We start from the raw sequence: 21,873 nt of genomic DNA on the forward strand, positions 1-21,873 counted from the left end.
CTAGGTAAAGTACCTTGCTCAAGGGTACAGCAGCAGTGTCCCCCACCTGGGATTGAACCCACGACCCTCCGGTCAAGAGTCCAGAGCCCTAACCACTACTTCACACTGCTGCCCATAAACATGTACTTTAATGTTTCTGTGGTTTTACATATTCATCTGTAAACTATAACATGAAACATACATCAACCGGGCAAAAGAAAATAGAGAATAGCCTTAACAGCTAATAATGTCTTGATAGACCGGCTGGACAATGAGACATTTAAGACGATCCTAAATGGTCACTGAACCTCCTCTACCTTGTAACATGCATTTTCTAAGTGTGTTATGAACCTGGACAAACAACTATCGTAGACAACTTTAGAAGTTCAAGAGCATCTGGAGACCCAATGGTGCCAGGGAAACACTGGTGTTGGTATCTGTTGTTCTTGCTATGTTCTTGTGATCTTTGGAGTGTCACAAGAAGCAAGATAAATAAGCTTTTGCTAAACGCCCCCCAGATCATTTTTTAACAGTGGTCGCAGTTACAGGGGAAGTTTCGAACTGTTACTGTAAAAAGTAGTTAAGACCTCTTGCGCTTCTTAATAGACACTCAGCTCAAAGCTTATTTTCATTAGTCTAGCATGGAATATGGCTTTGTTTTTATGGCGGTGCAAAGGGTTAATCTTTTCCTGTCTGTTTTCAAGAAAGACATGGAGCAAGAGTTTGTGTAAAGAACTATCAAGTGCAAAGCCAGTATCACTAAAACCTATTTTGAAGATTTTGCTCTGAAGAAGTACCACAATCTAGTGCCATCTGCTGAGCAATCTAGTTTACTGCAACACCAGTGGTATACCATTCAAGCTACTGTAAATCGGAAAACATAATTTAATGTCTTGTACATGGACAGTATTGATTTAAGAATTCAATAACTGGCTTTGGGCAAGTATAATCCCGGCTTGTATAATTTAGACACATGTGTGAGGTGCTATTTGTCCTTGTGACTGTTCTTCAGCTTTTACTACTGAATGGAAGGGGGTTTTCATATTAAGGATCTAAGAGAGATGATCCTTTGAATCACACCTAAGTACTTATTTTCAGTGTATTTTTGTTGAGTACACATGCTTAATGCCAATAGCTTGTCAGTTAGCATGTGTGTATTCTGCTTTGTCTTAAGTTCTGTGTTGACCTATGTTGTACACTCAAGCACCACTTGGCAGAATTACAAAATAATCTTTACATTTCACACCGTCACAAACACAGAATTAAATGTACAATAACATTACAGAACTATGAGAATACCAGCTATACCACACAGTCAACCGGCACTGGACTGAAAATGACATTTAGGTTAACTGAATCCCTTGTCATATTTAATATATTTCCATAAAAGCTGTTAGACCAAATTGCATTAACTTCAGAAAATAAAAGGAATATTGCACACACACAAAAATAAATGAAACAATTGCCTTCCTAGTGATAACCCTTAAAGCCCCCTTAAAAACTACGCAGCAATTACATAGTTTGTTGCAAAGAAGCCTTTACAATATTTACTATAAGTACTAGTATATACAAACAGAACACTGCAAATTAATTAGTTTATATTTATATGACAACTTTTGATCTCTCTGCAATTCACTTTAATTGAGATTCCAAATATTTTTATCCTGCAATAGCAGGACTCGGTACAGTTTGGATGAACACACATCACAAAGACTCCCATTGATAAGCTGTGCAGCTTGCCAAGAATGATTGATTCAGTCAGTGGAAATTTAAGGTACGTGTCACATAACAGCTATACCTACATAACGTAGTGTATTTGGAGACAACACTCTCCCTTAGTCGTATAAAAACCTTGAATCTCTCAGATTGTATCCACTCAGAAGACTGTACAGCCCACTCAAAACACCCAGTAGTTACAGCTACAATACACAGTATGTTCTGTTAACCCTGTGTACGGAACACTGGTTCTTTGTCACCCCTATTTTAGACATATCTTTTATGACATGGGTAGCCACTATCTGTATTGGAGCACTGGCACAGCCAGTGGTACACTGCAGCTTAAAAATGTGACGCACAAGATTTTACCAAATATATTAAAACTATTTATATTGCTTGCATTCTCTCTTGAAGAGGTAGAAATCTAGCACACATGGTAGCAAGCGAAAACAAAATATGGGTATATCTTGATGCAAAAGCCACATAGAAACTAACAAAAACAATGCTGGTTACCCCTGCAATCGTTTAAATGCAACTATATAATATATACTGTACAATGTAAATTGAAACTCAGTGGTATATGAAGTACAATTTCAGAAAGAAGCCCTTTGACTGCTCTGCTGCCAGGTTTCTATGTGACTATAAACTGTAAAGTGATGTGAATCAAACACTGTCCTTTATTTGAGTGGTTTTACTGTACTGATGCATCATATTTACAAATTCATGTCAATAAAACGTTTTTTTTTTTTTTTTTTATCTTGTAAACAGCTCTATTTGATGCTATTGTTTGGCCATTTTGCTTTTACATGGTACATGGATTTGATTTTTAAGGCATTTGGTTTGCCTATAGAACTATATCACTGAGTATTTTAATGTAAAAGATTATAAGGAGACAGCTTTATGTAGGAGACAAGTATAAAAACACTTCAGCTGGTGACTTACACAGATGAAGGCACTAGCACTAGCTGCACTGTGATCTCTACCCCACAGGTTATCATACAGGAGGTACCAAAGGCTCTATCCATAAGAGCCCATGTAAATAAAACATTGTGCATTTGTTATAACCCTCCACTTTTTTCCCGGTGAAAAATCAAAACAGTACTATGTTTGAATTTGTGGGGTGATTTCTTTGCTCTAGATAAATAAGCAAGCCCAAATATTCTGCTGTGTGTGTCCTGAATATCCCAGGATGGTCTATTTGATCTGAGGCGCCACTGGCATTTTGTAGTCAGATATTGAGTTGTCAGATTCTCATCTCTGAACTGGAAAATAATTTTGACAAAGAAAAGGTCAAGTGCAGCCTTTAAATATAACATATATATATATATATATATATATATATATATATATATATTTTTCCAGGGCAACTTTGTAAATGAGACGGTACATCTCTGTATTCCAGTAACACTCACCCTTCATTCCAAAAGTAGAAAGGTTATGATATGATTCTGATTGCAACTAAATGTTTAACGTATAAAAATAGAGACCAATAGATAAATACATCTGATGTATGTGTGTGTGTGTATATATATATATATATATATATATATATATATATATATATATATATATATATATATATATATATATATAATGTATATGTATTTTATGTTTTTTAATTGGAGTAAAGCAAAAAAAGACCCTATATGGAGCATGTAGTTATTTACATAGTATTAAACTATTGCACAGAACTAAATGCTAAAACTGGTTTCCATCCTGAAATGGTTAAAGCATTTTGAAATCAGTGGTACAATAAAAGCAGGAAAGACTCTAGTTTCCTTGCTACACCCAAAACAAACGTTTTACTGCACTTTTTTGTTTTTTTGTTTTTTTTTTAGCATATTGTGTGCAGTACATTACTAGACAGAAAACCCAGTAGTATTTTAAAAACAGAAAAAAAATTAACTTGACCATTGTGTTCTTGATGTCTTGATGGCATACAGGGCCCAAGGAGTGTTATAAAGGGCTACTCTGCATCCTTGCTGCCTGAAGGCTGTTTTGATAATATTTACGGGCATGGATGCAAGAAAATATGCTTCAGAAACATGTTTTAAGAAGAAGCACACACAGTATTTACACTGTACCTATACTCCTCTTGTGGCCTTGATCAAGATACATAAACCCCAAGGCTGATATTGATCAGCCTTGAAACCCTGTTTTTAACTTTGTTACATACTCATTACAAGTTAGTTATTAGAAAGCTTGTGAGGTTTCAGGCAGGAAATCTACAGTACAAACACCTGCTATATTCATTGGTTAATCTACATTGAGTGTACAAAACATTAGGAACACCTTCCTAATATTGAGTTGCACCCCCTTTTGCCCTCAGAACAGTCTCAATTCATCGGGGCATGGACTCTACAAGGTGTCGCAAGCGTTCCACAGGGATCCTGGCCCATGTTGACTCCAATGCTTCCCACAGTTGTGTCAAGTTGGCTGGTAGTGGATCTCTATTCTGAATAGCTCGTTCCATCTCATCCCACAGATGCTCAATTGGATTGAGATCTGGTGACTGGGCAGGCCACTGCAGTAAGCTGGATTCACTGTCATGTTCATGGAACCATTCCTGGACAATCCTAGCCTTGTGGCATGGGGCATTATCCTGCTGAAAAAATCCATTAGCAGATGGGTACACTGCTGCCATGAAGGGATGTACCTGATTGGCAATGATGTTCAGATATCCTGTGGCATTCAAACGTTGCTCCACTTTTATCAAGGGGCCCAATGTGTGCCATGGAAACACACCCCACACCATCGTACCACCACCACCAGCCTGCAATGTTGAAACGCAGCATGATGGATGCATGTACTCGTTTTCTCCATAGCCTAGTTCTCCCATCAGTGTGAAACAGCAGGAACCGGGATTCATCAGACCAGCCAATGTTTTTCCAATCCTCCAGTGTCCAGTGTTTTCATTCCTTAGCCCACTGCAACCAGAGTTTCTTGTGTTTTGCTAAACGAAGTGGAACTCTGTTAGGTCGTCGGCTGCCATACCCCATTCGTGTCAAGGTACGACGAGTTGTGCATTCTTTTATGGGTCTTTTGGCACCAATGTTGTAAAGGACTGTCAGTTGACTAACTGTAGTCGTCTGTTGCTCTGCACAATTCGCGTCAGCCTCCTTTGGCCTCTTTCATCAATGAGCCGTTTTCGACCACTGGCCTGCCGTTGGCTGGATGTCCTTTGGGTGGTGGACCATCCTTGATACACACGGGATACTGTTGAGCGTGAAAAAACCCAGCACGTTGCAGTTCTTGACTCACTCAAACTGGCGCGCCTGGCACCTACTACTATACCCCGTTCAAAGGCACTTAAATCTTTTGTCTTGCCCATTTACCCTCTGAATGGCATACAGTACACAATCCATGTCTCAATTGTGTCAAGGCTTAAAAATCCTTCTTTAACCTGTCTCCCCTTCATCTACCCTGATTGAAGCGGATTTAACAGGTTACATCAATAAGGGATCATAGCTTTCACCTGGATTCACCTCGCCGGTCTATTTCATGGAAAGAGCAGGTGTTCCTAATGTTTTGTACACTCAGTGTACATGCCTATTACCAGCAGTTCTAATTAAACTAAGGGGTATATATACCTATTCCACAAACTCAGCCTTGCCGTGCTTTCGAAATTACCACCTCCTCCTCAGCCACCACCACCAGGGAGTATTTGATGCTTCTCTGCCTAATTTTTGTTCACCGGGATGAACACGTCACATAGATTTTTTAATTTTATTGTTTGTTTTTTAGCAGGTGGCACCAGGATGCTCCAAGGGATGAGGCTGTGCTCAAACTACTTTTTTTATTTTTATTTTTATACAACCATTGTTTGGGTTCAATGGTTTTGGAAATCTGTTAGATTTTGTATTAAAAGGTGGTGGGGTTCCCGAGTGGCGCATCCAGTTAAGGCGCTCCGCGTGGAGTGCAGGATGCGCCCTGTAGTACCGGGGGTTCCTAGGGGGCAGTGCACAGTTGACCAAGCGCCGCCCGGGTAGGGAGGGATTAGGTCGGCAGGGGAATCCACGGTTCACCGCCCACCAGTGACCCCTGTGGCTGACAGGGCACCTGCGGGTCTGCAGTGGAGCCATTCAGATCTGTGTTGTCCTCCGGCACTATGGGTCTGGTGGCTTCGCTGTGGACCCGCAGTGCGGAAAATGACGGATTGGCAGGGACACGTTTCGGAGGACACGTGTTTCAGCCTCCGTTTCCCGAGTCGCCGGAGGGTTGTAGCGGTGAACCGGGATAAAAACAATAATTGTGCATTCCAAATTGGGGAGAAAACCGGGGTAAAAACCATTGGTGACAACTAAATTAAAAATAAATAAATAAATAAAGGAGGTTACTTTTAGCGCACGATTGTCCTGACTGAAACATCTTACAGTTGGTTCAATGAATTATTTCACCATTATTAATTTGTTTGTATTTTAAAACAAACTATTTACAAGCTTTGAAAAGCTAAACCACTGACTTCTGCCCTCTGGTGTGGTGATTTGCTTCTATGCAGGCAAACACATGTTATGCAATGAAATCTGAATTAACCGGTCACCAGAGGGACTAAATATTTAGAACAGCTAAAGACAGGTGGTTGCTTACTCAAGACGCCTCTGCCATTTGGTTGTATTGGAAAAATGGCAAGAACTTGCGTATAAGAAAGTGTGGCCGTGTAGTTGAGATGACTGGTGGTTACAGTATTCAGTATTATGTATATCTATGTCCTTGACATAATAGAGTCTAATTTAATAATCTAACTATAATTTAACTATATATTAATCCAGCTGGGACTTTTTAGATCCACTTATTAACATTATTACATACAATTACCGGTAATATACTGTGAAAAAAATCAGTTTTATCAATTTTAACGGAGACCATATATTGTGAATGAGGATTGAAGCCCACTCTCAAGCCATAGAGACAACCGCGCTGGCTGCATCCTAAACATAATTTAGGATCGAAGCCAGTGATGAATCTCCTCTTACAACAGGAGCTTAATGAATGCATTTTGTTTCGTACAATATATTACTCAACTCAGTCAACTGCTGTAGTTCATTACAATTACATTAGATAACAGGCTTACTTGTCTGGAAGTCGAGTTAGGGTCTGGTATGGCTTGAAAGGATTGGTCCTTGGTCATTGATTTTCCAGTGGCAGTGGGGTCTGTCAGTCTGCCTTCATGCAAACATGACAGATAGGGTAGATGTAAAGGTTTAAATTGGGTTACAATATTACAAATGTTAAAGGTTAAAGTCACCATATTACAATGTTAAACATAATTAAAGATAATATCTAAAATACAGCAGTCCTTATAGGAGCCCATACAATTCCAGTATGTATCTTAGGCTTCTTTGAATTTTCAGCTGTAACCATTGTGACAACACACAGCCATGTTATTTTAATAGTAGTGCCGCTATATCAGTGCTTTGCTTTTTATTAAACTCGGACTTGGTTGCTTGTGTGGGTGGCCCTTGGTCTTTACCAGACACTAACCACCTTATGTTCCCTGGGTCATACAATGCAAACTCATCACAGCTAGGGGGACACTTACTAAGCACCTGCCTTTGGGCTAAAATTCAAAAGAACCGCAGGGAAGCACCCTGAACCGCAATCTAAAACATTACCTGATAGACCAACTTTCTGAATATTCTTTTGGAAGAAGACCACCGGATCACAGTTCTACAGTCTATTGTCATTTATGCATATTAAAGTTGTTTTGGTTAGAATTAGTAGTCTTTTGAAACAGAAAAGTTCTAAAACTACCACTGTATCCCAATGTTTAATAATACCCAAGACTTGAAAACCTCCTTGGTCCGGTTTTCAGGTAATTGATGGCACTCAATTGCAGCAGATTTTTAGAACACAAAGAAAATATGAAATAGTTTGAGGTCTCTGTTAGCTAATGAGCTAAAAACAGATACTTTCTTCTGGTACAGCTTGACTTCAGATGCAGGCATTAATATTTTAGAGACGCAGCTAAAGTAAATAAAAGTGAACGTTTGACTGATAAGGAAATCATCTCAGCAAGCTTTGAAAACATTTTTCTTTGTACTGCCTAGAAGACCCCTTTAACTTGTGACCCTGCGCATGGAAAGCAAGCTGTAATTACTCTTTATTCCATCAAGATGCCCACTGCTAATTCTTTATTGAACATGTCATTGGATTTCAAAACATATGTTGACTTGAATCCAGCTTTCTTCTAAATTCTGGTCCCAGAATATCCTTTGAGCAGCTACTTAAAGTATTTGTGCAAAAAACATGCAAGCACTTCACTTCTGAAATAGTGCCTTTATGCATCTTATTTTAAGAATAAAGTATTTTATTTAGTATTCTTTAAGATAAGAAATTATGCATATTTGTGAATTATATACTCAGATTAGAAACCATTATAATATGCGGTGTGCTTTTGATTTTCCATAAAGTAAGCATTTATAATTTAATTTAAATGCTAAGTATTCTGTTTTTAAAATGTGGGAAAGAAGACTTCCAGCAAATATTACAGTATCAGAAATTCCTTGCTCTCATTTTAACGGGAGCACAACAATTGGTCCCTGCGAAATTTAGTCCTGACGACAATTGGTCCCGCCAACAATTGATCCACGCGACAATTGGTCCTGATGACAGTTGGTCCCGGTGACAATTTGCCCCCAAAAGATATTCTCCATATGAACATGTGTAACCACATGCAAGTGTTTAAAGCTGTTGGACTATCACTACAAACTGTAAGAATTAATTGTGAACCACTTATGTGAACGGGGTGTGTTGGGAAACGCGGGTTGTGTATGGTTTATGTCTCTTTCTCCTCTCGCTGTTGCTTCAGCTGTCAGGTCTCTGTCCCTCCCTGCTGTGCGTGATCAGCCGCTATGCATAGCATGCTGGTCTGGGTTCACGTGGTCTGGTTGGGATTATGCAAACTGAGACTGCAAATATGAGCCAATAAGTGTGTCCGCTACAACACTTTTATGATTAATGTATTTCTGTCTGTTGTTGTTGTTGTTTTTAATCGTTTACCTCAGTAAGTTTCCTTGCAAAACTTTCAAAATGTTATCTTTAATAAGCTGGCCGCTAACAGGAATTAAAACTGATGTTTCAAGTTTTCCTACTGAAGCGCTGTGGTGTGAGGTTAAGATAACTGCGCTGCAACAGAGGGGACCAATTGTCGTGGGGACCAATTGTCGGCAGGACCAATTATTGCGGGGACTAATTGTTGGCGGGACCAATTATTGCAGGGACCAATTGTCGGCGGGAATAATTTTCGTGGGGACCAATTGTCGCGGGACGAATTGATGGGGGCGAATTGTCATGGACCCCTTTTTGAATAGCTTTATTTTATTTTTTACATTGAGCAGGAGAAATATTATTTTGTACTTACTATGTTTATGAAATTATAAAGGATTTATTGGACCTCAATGAGCCCCTCAATGGGCCAATGAGTAACATACACGCTGTCTTTGGTCGTAGAGTTTCATTATTTATTGCAGGGCCTTAAGCTCAGCCTGGAGCTTTTTAAACCAGTCAGGTACGATGGACCACAAGTACAGCAAAGAAAGTTTCATTTGAGGGGAGTGGAACAATGACCATGGGTGTAGGTATCGTAAATGGAAAGAATACACAGTCGGATTAAATATCCTGCCATTTAATTTGAGTACCAGACAACCCCCCACCTTTTATTGAATATCAAAATCCGGAAACAGGCTGCATGACTGGTAAACCTGATCCCTGCCCGGCAGGACTGACATGACCTTTTAATGAAGAGGGTCAGCATACTAAAACATAGAAGTGTGGAGCCTAAACACTAGCTTCTGGCTTTCATTTTAGAACTAGTCATTTCTGTTTATGGTCTTTTTTTTTTACATAAACCAAACTCAGGAGGATACATCTGAACCATTTTTTGCCTAGTATTAAATAAGGGTCTTTGGCATTTCCTATATAAACTAGATACTTTCAGTAACTAAACTAAACATTAGTGAATCCTTTTATATCACCCCAGGATAGTTAACAATTGAGCAGACAAATATTTAATCAGCCTTTCTGTAAAGCAATGTGGTCATACAGAATTCTGCAGGAGAATTGAAGACTTCTGAACTAAACAGGGTCTGCATGTGATAAATAAATTAAAGAAAAAAGAAGGAACCTTTTTGTATGTATTTGGTTTATCATGGTTAAACTTATTTTTGACCTACTATATAATAGATTTAGTTAGCCACTTGAAGTTTTTATATTGCATGCAAGGCAGGTCTCCCAATAATGACCTATCAATTCTACCCATAGTTCTTGTATTGTTCCTCTGCAGATGTTAATTTCGTACTGCATGGATAGGGATAAGTCCCCTATTATTGTCTATAGTGTATCTCCTTATAGCAGGGCGGTAGAAAGCCCTGCACATGAAAAGGGGGCAGCACAAAGCCCTGCTGAATTATAATGTATGTGTTTATTTTAGAACGGGGTACCCCTCGAACGTGGGTGCAAGACCGAGCAGAGACAGAAAGTAGAAACGAAACTAAAAGTAAACATCAGGATCAATGAAAGTGATCTGCCCAGCCTGACCTGTGTGCTTTGTGTTATGTTTGTGTTCGAGATTTGTTGTTATTTAAAACCTTTATTTTGCTCTGTGAGCACAGTGTTTTTGTTGCAACCTTTTATTTTATTTTTGTAATTAATAAAACGGTGCCGCAGCGTCTTTGCACCGCATCACCTTGCCTGCCTTTTGTGGTGTTCCTGCTTCTGGCCTGATGTCACCACTTAGCCAACCCTGTCGCACTCCTGTATTTATTTATTTTTATTATTTTAAACTTCCTGCCCATTTTCATAGTTTCACCCTCTCGTTGGTATTGGAATGGATGACCACCATATCGGTGTTTTGAGTGATCAAGAATGATAGTTAGAAATACCCCAAAATCAAAAATACCCCAAAAGAGAAAAAAACAAAATAGTTTACAATTACTTGGTGGTCATCATGGCATTTCTGCTAGTGCCAATTGGTATCCTAATTGCTTTGCATTATTTCTGGGAGGTCTAGAACAAAGTTTCTACTTGTCCAATGAACAATGTGCTTCAAACTTCTTTGATGGAATCTCTTACTGTACATGTGAATGCAGCCCAGACCAGCTGGCCAGATGATGTCATAAATAAACTGCCTGTCCAAATACATCGGCACATATTCCCTGCATTGTGCCAGTGAACACAGAGTAATTTAAACAAGAGTACAATATAGGAGGCTGTGTGGTCCAGTGGTTAAAGAAAAGGGCTTGTAACCAGGAGGTCCCTGGTTCAAATCCCACCTCAGCTACTGACTCATTGTGTGACCCTGAGCAAGTCACTTAACCTCCTTGTGCTCCGTCTTTCGGGTGAGACGTAATTGTAAGTGACTCTGCAGCTGATGCATAGTTCACACACCCTAGTCTCTGTAAGTCGCCTTGGATAAAGGCGTCTGCTAAATAAACAAATAATAAAAGAGTAGCAGAGAACATGCGTCATTGAGAGAATGCGTCAAACTGTGTAGCAAACCATTTCTCTGAGTCTTGTGTTGTCATCACCATTACACTTCTCTCATTGGGGCATTTTATTTCTTCTGCTTATATCACTCTCAGTTACATCATCAAACAACATAAGTTGTTGCTAAACCGTCCATGTCACTGGCTTGTTATAACAGCAGTGTCTTTTAACACTTTATTAAAATTGCTATCAAATACAAAGTGTTTGCTTGCTCCTTACTGTATTATTTATATATATATATATATATATATATATATATATATATATATATATATATATATATATATATATATATATATATATATATATATATGCCACAGCCAAATGAAATCCCCAAAAGACCATCTCAATCACAAAGACATGTTACTACCAATCCCCCAGCATGTTACGTTAAAACAAAACATAAATTACACTGGTTAGCATTTTGTGTAAAAAGGCATACTTAATATATTAAACTCAACATTTCTTTCCATTATGGTACATATTAAAAATTGAGCTGTGTAGATTTAGTTAATAATAACTTACCACTCGCTTACTCTTGAATCAATCATACTGGCATTAATTAAACTCAGGTATGTGGAGAGCTTCTTCCATAGAACTGGTTTGACGGGATGTCCATTTTCAGGCTTAATAGAATGGATTCTTGCCATTTCCATTGCAACTAATCTACAAGGATTAAATAAGATGGACATGAGTTAAAAAAAAAAAAATGTATTGGTTTATAAATGGACTGCATGTGTGACGTACCTTTATCAGATGAAAACACACACCTTACATACCTTATTTTGAGTACCGAAATAGTTGTTTGCTATTTTATATTGTGTTATGCCACATTTGTGTATCATTGTATCCTACTTGCATACTCTAAAAATTGAGAAATTACACAGCTAAAAAAAAAAACCATCAGCTGCTGTAGGTCAGGATGTGTTGAGACAGAATGCTTGACAAGCTCTCAGTCCCTGATGCACTGTTTTTATGCTCAGAGCTTGAAGACACCTTCCAGATTTTGCTTTAAAACAGTATAATGTTTTTTTCATCTCAAATATAAAAGCACTGCCAGATCTTTCAGTTTAAATATATGTTTCTAAGCTTCATTCTAATGGGGAATTGTGGTATTATGTTCAACGTTTTATTGATGACATAAAAACATCCAAGTTATATTGTATTTATCCATTCTTGGTCCCTTTTGAGCTTTAGCTATTAACTAGTGCCTGAAATGTGACAGGCTGTATACATTTCCTGTCCACTGAGATGCTGTAATAAAAGCTACACAGTGCTCTGTAGATAGTATGTTACATGGTCTGTTTAAAAGATAGTACAGGTTCTAAATGCTGTATCTCTGTCTGTCAGTTATATTGTAATTTCCATTCTGTCTTCATAGACGTCATACCCTGCAGCTCAGAAAGTAATACTTTTTGTTTTAATGGGATTTGATTAATGACCAGAGGAAGTCAATGGTTGACAATCCTCACATAATGGTGTCTAAAAGTGTAACTGCAATAGTTTAACCTTTTCAGTGCTAGGGACTGGAACCGTCATTTTATTCCAGTGACAAGATCTTATACGGCAAATACTATTAGAAATGTAGGTTGTGTTACCTCAGGGACACTCATCACATCTGAATGTGGTCAAGTGGCTTTATAACAGCCTTGTGTATTCATGGTAAGCCTAATAGAAGTTTCATATCTAATAATTTAAAAGTGCAAATGTTCTAGGGCACAGTATGTTCTGTTAAAATAAAATGCTGCATAATGGTTACTGTCTTAGTCAAAGACATTCAGTGAGGCAACAGGGATGTAATCTGGACTGGACCTCTTGCAGGTTGCCCTACACAGTCTGTAATTGATATTACATCCTTAAGAGTAATTGCATGTGAATGTATCCCTGTGCATGGCTAAAGGATAATGACCAGAAACAACCGTGACCTTGTCTGAAAAATAAGTCACCTCTTCTTGAGAACATTCTTTACGCAATGCTTTCACAGAGTTCTGTTCTACATCATACTACAAATCCACACACAATACAGAAATAGAAAAAGCTAATGAAATACTTTCGTAACCCCAGATACCAAGTTAGGTTTTATTCCCATGGTCTTTGGTCACAGTGTACTTCATTATCATAAGTATCTTGGATTAATACCAACATCACATGTTATATTTTCTTTTTTTTTAATGTATAAAAGCAATCCCCTGCAAGAAGAATTGATTAGACTACGAAGCCTGATTTTAATAATATATTTTTTTGGGGGGGGAGGGGGGTCCCCATTGAGGTAATCCAAATCAGTGTTTTGCCCCATGTAACCATACTGGAAGATGTGGAGTAAATAGGATCAGTAAGCAAAGTGTAGTGTAAACAATTAGGAAATGTCTTTCTTTTTCCCATCTCTGAATGTCCCTAGAAGACTGTCCTGCTTCCTCTGTATTGGTTGATGGATCAAAAACAGTTCCCTACGTGACCTCAAGACTTTTCATGTACAGTATGTCCCAATATAGTGTACATACCACAGTATGTGTTGTAATGTAATCTCTACAGATATTGTGTTGGAGTTTGACAAGAGATTCCAAAAAAATGGAAATCTAAATTCAAATACTAGTGATCTTTTGGTTATGAAACTGGAGAAAACCAGTCCATACATTTTAGCACTGATCTTAATTAGCAGATGTTGGGCTCCTTACTGTATGTGCACATGTTGCCAACTTCACTTCAGAAATCCTATTAAGCTTATGCTGACCTGATGCTACATAGTAAACGAATAAACATTTGGGAAAGACAATGTCAGTCCCTTTCTATCTCTGATCTTTTTTAAATTTGTCAGCGAGATTGGATAATTGCCATTTAGGTGGAGTTGTGATCAATTCAAAGGCTGTGTAAATTAAGCAGTATGGGTTCTTTCATTTCTTTAAGCTTATCAACTAAGAATAGAAATGGCTTTGAACCAGGCCATCACATTTTGGAGTTCAATGACAACACCAACCTTAAAAATTGTAAAAATAACCAGACCATTTTGAAAGAAGACACACTGCAGAGATGTACTGTATGTTGTCCAGTTGGATTGCACTCTTGGGGCTGTAATTGTATTTTTTTTATTGTAAGATTAATTGGCCACTTTTGTTTTACTTATTAAATGCAGGTTGCAATTAGGCAGTGCTACAGTATATTGACTGTTTTCTGTATTGAATATACACTCTGGTATATTCAATCTGGTATAACAGAAAAGCAGTTGTACATTTTAAGGTTTTTATACCATGCTTTGTTGCTGCAGATAGATAAGGGTGGGAACATACAGTAGTACTAAATAAACACATACTGTACCTGTATATGGTTGGCTCTCTCACCAGCCATTTGTCCAGGACAGTGCCCTTCACGAATTCATAGCAAATGCCATTCTGAAAAGTACAGTAGAGCTCTGGCCCACAGCTGTGCGAATGAAGAATTCGGAAATTTCTCACTTCATTTTCTCGATCTACAAAGAGTTCAGTCTTTTTGCCGTACACCCGGACCAGGATAATGTCTTCCATTGATTCGTCTGTGTAGCAGCCTATGAGCATGTTTGTGATGCCTTCAGTAAAAAACTTTAGGAAATAAAAGGAAAAAGTAAACCAGCATTAGAACATAGTTTATTACTGTAGTTGATATCTTAGTAGTTTGACAAAAATTTAATCGAGAGAAATTAATATATAAATCAGATGACTCAACGACTTCCAACATAATATCTGTTATAGCTACAGTATCATAATCTATTGGAATTCATTATAAACATTCCCATTTATTTTAACCACTAATTTGGGTATTTTTTAATGTTCTAAGCAATGGCAGATCTTAATAATCCTGCCTTACACTATCACTGATCTCAATAATAAGGGTGTCAACACCCCTAGAGGGAATGTACACATGGTATTAATGTAGTCTTTAAAATAGACACCATCAAATGTAAAATATAATTATTTAAAGTATGTTATATTAAATGCAATTAGGTTAAAATAAGTAAAAATATTGCTCCAAACAAATAATGTAATTTATTTTCTTTGAGTGTAAAAATCTTGTATTGTGGAATATGAGCCTTTTTTCCACATGAGTCAAGCATGGGTTTGATTGAAGATTATCAGAGGACACACCCCCAGAGCATCCCTGCATTAGGACAAATCTGAGACTCACATCAACATGCATTCAGCTGCAGATTGAATGTAAACCATACTACTTTACCTTAAAAGTTGTATTACTGGCCAGTTTTAAAATGTGGTAACAGAGCGTTAGTCAGATTGAATCTCCTCCTCTGACTTAAACTAGATTTACACATCCTTTGGGTTTTCGGGAGCCTCTTTGAGGCGGCATATTTTAATACCCAAAAGTGACTGTCAGATATTTCCTGCGTTCCAATAACTATCAAAGGATTTATCTGTATTGAATGTGAAAGCCTAAACTGGGTCATGAGTTCCATCTACTGTAATGTAACAGTAAATATTCACTAGTTTATGATTATTTAATCGTGTTTTAATGGAAAAGATCCCCACCCCAAATATGGGCCAGCTTTCAAACTGAATTATTCTCTAATATGTTAACAGCTGTAATTGTACACAGTGTTTTGCATCTTGTGAAACTTGTCCTCTAAAGCCACACACAGTCAGTTACTTACCGTACTAGATTAATTAATAATTATATAAACTAAAATTCCCAACAAGAAATCTAAATACTGTAAATTATGACCAAATTAAAATGTTTTATCTTAAAGCTGCTCAATCCTACAGACCAACAGAGCGGCATACAGTACTGGACAATTCTGCAAAAATTATATCTGTCTGTATTTTCATATTATGTATGCCTGGCTAGGCATTCGAAAACCCATGTGAGGGTAGGGTGTTGTGGACACATTGTGGGTGAAATGGAAGCTAAGTAAAAGTAGGTTTAGGACATAAGTTTGGAAGCACTTTTTATACAGAGGTTATACAGTAAATGCAAGGGATGGTGTAAAGTAGATTCCTTTAGATGGGGGCAAACGGTGTTCTAACAAGGAATGAACAGACTTGTGGTGTTTTCAAAATACAGTGCCTTGCGAAAGTATTCGGCCCCCTTGAACTTTGCGACCTTTTGCCACATTTCAGGCTTCAAACATAAAGATATGAAACTGTAATTTTTTGTGAAGAATCAACAACAAGTGGGACACAATCATGAAGTGGAACGAAATTTATTGGATATTTCTAACTTTCTTAACAAATAAAAAACTGAAAAATTGGGCGTGCAAAATTATTCAGCCCCTTTACTTTCAGTGCAGCAAACTCTCTCCAGAAGTTCAGTGAGGATCTCTGAATGATCCAATGTTGACCTAAATGACTAATGATGATAAATAGAATCCACCTGTGTGTAATCAAGTCTCTGTATAAATGCACCTGCACTGTGATAGTCTCAGAGGTCCGTTTAAAGCGCAGAGAGCATCATGAAGAACAAGGAACACACCAGGCAGGTCCGAGATACTGTTGTGGAGAAGTTTAAAGCCGGATTTGGATACAAAAAGATTTCCCAAGCTTTAAACATCCCAAGGAGCACTGTGCAAGCGATAATATTGAAATGGAAGGAGTATCAGACCACTGCAAATCTACCAAGACCCGGCCGTCCCTCTAAACTTTCAGCTCATACAAGGAGAAGACTGATCAGAGATGCAGCCAAGAGGCCCATGATCACTCTGGATGAACTGCAGAGATCTACAGCTGAGGTGGGAGACTCTGTCCATAGGACAACAATCAGTCGTATACTGCACAAATCTGGCCTTTATGGAAGAGTGGCAAGAAGAAAGCCATTTCTTAAAGATATCCATAAAAAGTGTCGTTTACAGTTTGCCACAAGCCACCTGGGAGACACACCAAACATGTGGAAGAAGGTGCTCTGGTCAGATGAAACCAAAATCGAACTTTTTGGCAACAATGCAAAACGTTATGTTTGGCGTAAAAGCAACACAGCTCATCACCCTGAACACACCATCCCCACTGTCAAACATGGTGGTGGCAGCATCATGGTTTGGGCCTGCTTTTCTTCAGCAGGGACAGGGAAGATGGTTAAAATTGATGGGAAGATGGATGGAGCCAAATACAGGACCATTCTGGAAGAAAACCTGATGGAGTCTGCAAAAGACCTGAGACTGGGACGGAGATTTGTCTTCCAACAAGACAATGATCCAAAACATAAAGCAAAATCTACAATGGAATGGTTCACAAATAAACATATCCAGGTGTTAGAATGGCCAAGTCAAAGTCCAGACCTGAATCCAATCGAGAATCTGTGGAAAGAACTGAAAACTGATGTTCACAAATGCTCTCCATCCAACCTCACTGAGCTCGAGCTGTTTTGCAAGGAGGAATGGGCAAAAATTTCAGTCTCTCGATGTGCAAAACTGATAGAGACATACCCCAAGCGACTTACAGTTGTAATCGCAGCAAAAGGTGGCGCTACAAAGTATTAACTTAAGGGGGCTGAATAATTTTGCACGCCCAATTTTTCAGTTTTTTATTTGTTAAAAAAGTTTGAAATATCCAATAAATTTCGTTCCACTTCATGATTGTGTCCCACTTGTTGTTGATTCTTCACAAAAAATTACAGTTTCATATCTTTATGTTTGAAGCCTGAAATGTGGCAAAAGGTTGCAAAGTTCAAGGGGGCCGAATACTTTCGCAAGGCACTGTATGTTATATACTGTAGTCCCCTGGACACTTCTCATTGACGGACATCACCTGTGAAGTGGTGTGTTATTGAGGAATTCTGCATAATTCCGTCAGGCCAATTTGAGCAGTAATGCAGTAAAACACGTATGTGTTTGAAGTGACCAATGGCTTTCTACAGCATGGTGAAGTGGTATTAAAAGATTTCACAGCGCTTTGATGAAGAATGCAATGCAACATACAAAACTGGATTTAGTTCTGAATGAGATCAAAGGATATTGCTGTCATGTTATAAGTGGTTATATCAGAAGACAGATATTGGAGCCTGTTCTAGCTAATGTGAAAAAAGGGTGTTTTGATGTATTGAATAGTTTTAAACAATGTATTGCTAATAAGTGCTGCATTAGAACTGAACAAAAATTGCAGAACTGGAATGAAGGATATATATTTGTCAATCCAATGTCCATAATTAAAGAAATGTGATGTAAACAGATTCTCTTTGTAAATCTGGATATTCTACAACTCAAACTGTTAATGTATGTATTAATGTGTTTATTTATAGTGCCTATAGAAAGTCTACACCCCCTTTCAAATGTTTCACCTTTTGTTGCCTTATAGCCTGGAATGCATATATATATATATATATATATATATATATATATATATATATATATATATATTTCATTTATCTACACATCCTACCCCACAACTTCCAAGTGAAAAAAAAATTCTAGAAATTTGTAGAAAATGAATTAAAAATAAAAACTGAAATAGCTTGGTTGGATAAGTGCTCCCCCCCTCCCCCCCCCCCCCCCCCCCCAAAGTTAAGTGGCCTCCACCTGTGTTAAATTGTAGTGATTCACATGATTTCAGGATAAATTCAGCAGTTCCTGTTCTGCTGGGTAGTGTATTTCAAAGCAAAGACTCAACCATGAGCACCAAGGTGATTTCAAAAGAACTCTGGGACAAAGTTGTTGAAAGGCACAGATCAGGGGATGGGTATAAAAAAATATCAAAGGCCTTGGAGCACAAGAGCTACAGGCTTTTATGGCCAAGACTGGTTAAAGTGTGCATGCGACAACAATATCCCAAGCACTCCACAAATCTGGCCTGTATGGTAGGGTGGCAAGAAGGAAGCCATTACTCAAGAAAGCCCACATTGAATCCTGTTTGAAGTATGCAAAAAAAAAAAACTCAGGAGATTCTGTAGCCATGTGGCAAAAAGTTTTGTGGTCTGATGAAACTAAAATGGAACTTTTTGGCCTATATGCAAAGCATTATGTTTGGCGCAGACCCAACACAGTGCATCACCCAAAGAACATCATCCCTACTGTGAAGCATGGTGGTGGCAGCATCATTTTATGGGATGTTTCTCATTGGCAGGGACTGGTGCACTTGTCAGAAGGGAAAATGAATGGAGCAAAGTACAGTGAAGTCCTTGGGGAAAACCTGCTGCCCTCTGCAAGAAAGCTGAAACTGGGACAGAAGTTCACCTTTCAGCATGACAATGACCCAAAGCACACAGCCAAAGCTACACTGGAGTGGCTAAGGAACAAAAAGGTAAATGTTCTTGAGTGGCCCAGTCAGAGCCCCGACCTAAATCCAATTGAAAATTTGTGGAATGACTTGAAGATTGCTGTCCAACAACGCTCCCCAAGGAACTTGACAGAGCTTGAACAATTTTGTAAAGAAGAATGGTCAAATATTGCCAAATCTAGGTGTGCAAAGTTGGTAGAGACCTATCCCAACAGACTCACAGCTGTAATTGCTGCCAAAGGTGCTTCCACCAAGTATTAACTCAGGGGGGTGGAGACTTATCCAATTATGATCTTTCGGTTTTGTATTTTTAATATATAATTTTTTTCTCAATAAAAACTTTTTTCACCTTAACAGTGTGGAGTATGATGTGTAGATAAGTGGAAAATAAATCCTCATTTAAATGCATGAAGCTCTGAGTTACTGACTCAACAAAATGTGAAAAAAGTTCAAGGGGGTGTAGACTTTCTATAGGCACTGTATACTGGTTAGTTTTAACTCCCTCATCCCCCACCCCTCCTGTTCACAAAAGCAGAAAGGCACGGGTTTGTGTGTGGAATATTGGGTGGCAGGGAGGGATTTAAAATCCTCCCTGCAAAAACACATGGGAATTAAAGGTGTATAAATAGGATGATCACAGGTGTTAGGAGTATTAGTGTTGGAGTGAATATCGGTGAAGGTATTTCGTGTTGCTGTGTGTTTACGTCCATGAGTTTTTTGTATAGACCTTTTGTTTTGGCCCTTGTGCCTGTTATTTTGTTAACGTGTTTTGTTCGTGTCTGTTAACATGTTTTGTTTATTTGGATTTATTATTATTATTATACGTGCGCCTGAGCGCTTAATTTGCAACTTATGTGTCTGAGTCTCCCTTACTGGTAGAAACACCTTGCCATTGACAGTGTCCTGTCACATGCGGTGTCAGAGGTGGGACAGTACCCCAAAGGAAAAAAAAAGAGAAGAGGAAGGAAGAAGGTCCGTGGTGCCTCGCTTGTGCACTACATAGAGTGCTGACCCTTTCAGGGTGAAGAGGAGTTTCCACCTACCTCAAAGTGGAAGAAGGGGAGGAGTGGATGGTCCTGGAGGCAAGCGAGGGAGATGCTGCCTGCCCGAGTGCCAGAGTAGGATAGCATGGAAAACTACAGCAGTGCTGTTGAGGCCTCAAGCTGGTGCCTCAACTGCCCCCTCCCAGAGTAGAGGAGGAAGGGGAACAGCTGCCGGCCCCAAAGAGGAAGAAGGAGAAGAGCGGCCATCCCCGGAGGTGAGCAAAGAAACCGGTGCCAGCTCCAGAGCCACAGGGCGAGGCCCCGCTGTGTCCAGCGCCACAGGGCGAGGCCCCGCTGTCTCCAGCGCCACAGGGAGAAGCCCCACTGCCTCCAGTGCCAGCGTTGCCACGGCTGCAGTACCGCTGTCAGCATTGCCGCTGCCAGTGTTGCCCCTGCTGGCTAAAGGTCCGAAGGAGCCAGCACATCAGGAGGAGCCAGCATTTCTGCTGTCAGCATTGCCGCTGCCAATGTTGCCACTGTTGGCCGCAGGTCCAGAGGAGGCAGCATTTCCACTGCCGGAGTGCCCCGCACAGCCTGGCAGAAGTATGAGGAGGAGAGGAGTCCTCCACCACAGCGCCGATCACCAACCCACCCTCAAGGATCCACATGGGGAAAGACGGACATGAGGGGACGGGGGTTGTGTTTTAGGGGGGAGGTGGCCGATGGCAGGCAGGTATCCTGCGCACATAGGGAGGAGGTGTGTGGCAAGGCAAAAGCCCTGGGAATGTGGCTGGAGCCATGAATTGAATAAGTGATGAAGTAATGAATTAAGGCTCCAGCCACAGGTGTATAAATGATCACGGGTGTTAGGATTAGTGTTGGATTTAATGTCGGTGAAGGTGTTTCGTGTTGCTGTGTCCTTGTCCTGCGTGCTTACGTCCGTGAGTTTTTTGTATAGATATTTTGTTTTGGCCCTTGTGCCTGTTAACGTGTTTTCTTTATTTGGATTTATTATTATTTAACGTGCGCCTGAGCGCATAACCTGCAACTTCTGTGTCTGAGCATCCCTTCCTGGTAAAAACAGCTTGCCAGTGATGCTGTCCTGTCACAGCAACCTACTGAATCTGTATTCATTTCAAATACTTTTTATAGTGTTTTTTATATGCTGAAAACTATAATGCGGATTAGGACCTTTTTTATATGTGCAGTATGGTACATATACAGTACAGTATATGTTTTACATGCCATATAAAACTGTGATCAAATTGTATCAGTAATTCTTCCTGAACATGATTACTTATTGTGTGTTTAAACTGAAGACAGTATAGACAAGCTGAAACACCACATTAAAATAAGTATTGCCTTTTAATGTAATCTTCAAAGAACAAAAAAGAGCTCAACACTGAAACTACAAATTGGCGTTCATAAATTAAATTGTGACATGATTTATTGGGAGTAAGATAGTCTCTTTCATCATGTTTTCCCCTCGCATATTTTGGTGTATGAAGTGTTTACATTTCATGGAAACT

General features: G+C 39.1%; 1 protein-coding gene across 1 annotated transcript in view; it reads right to left on the minus strand.

Moving 5' to 3' along the window:
* Positions 1-21,873, minus strand: part of LOC117432288 (ethanolamine kinase 1-like) — a 72,886-nt gene that overhangs the window by 42,526 nt on the left and 8,487 nt on the right. Inside the window, exons 2-3 of the mRNA XM_034053975.3 lie at positions 14,491-14,750; positions 11,704-11,844 (exon numbers count right to left, since the gene is read on the minus strand). Of these exons, the coding sequence (XP_033909866.1) occupies positions 11,704-11,844; positions 14,491-14,750 (401 nt within the window). The remainder of the gene's footprint in view (positions 1-11,703; positions 11,845-14,490; positions 14,751-21,873) is intronic.

Source organism: Acipenser ruthenus, chromosome 27 (assembly GCF_902713425.1).
Source record: "Acipenser ruthenus chromosome 27, fAciRut3.2 maternal haplotype, whole genome shotgun sequence".
NCBI lineage: Eukaryota > Metazoa > Chordata > Actinopteri > Acipenseriformes > Acipenseridae > Acipenser > Acipenser ruthenus.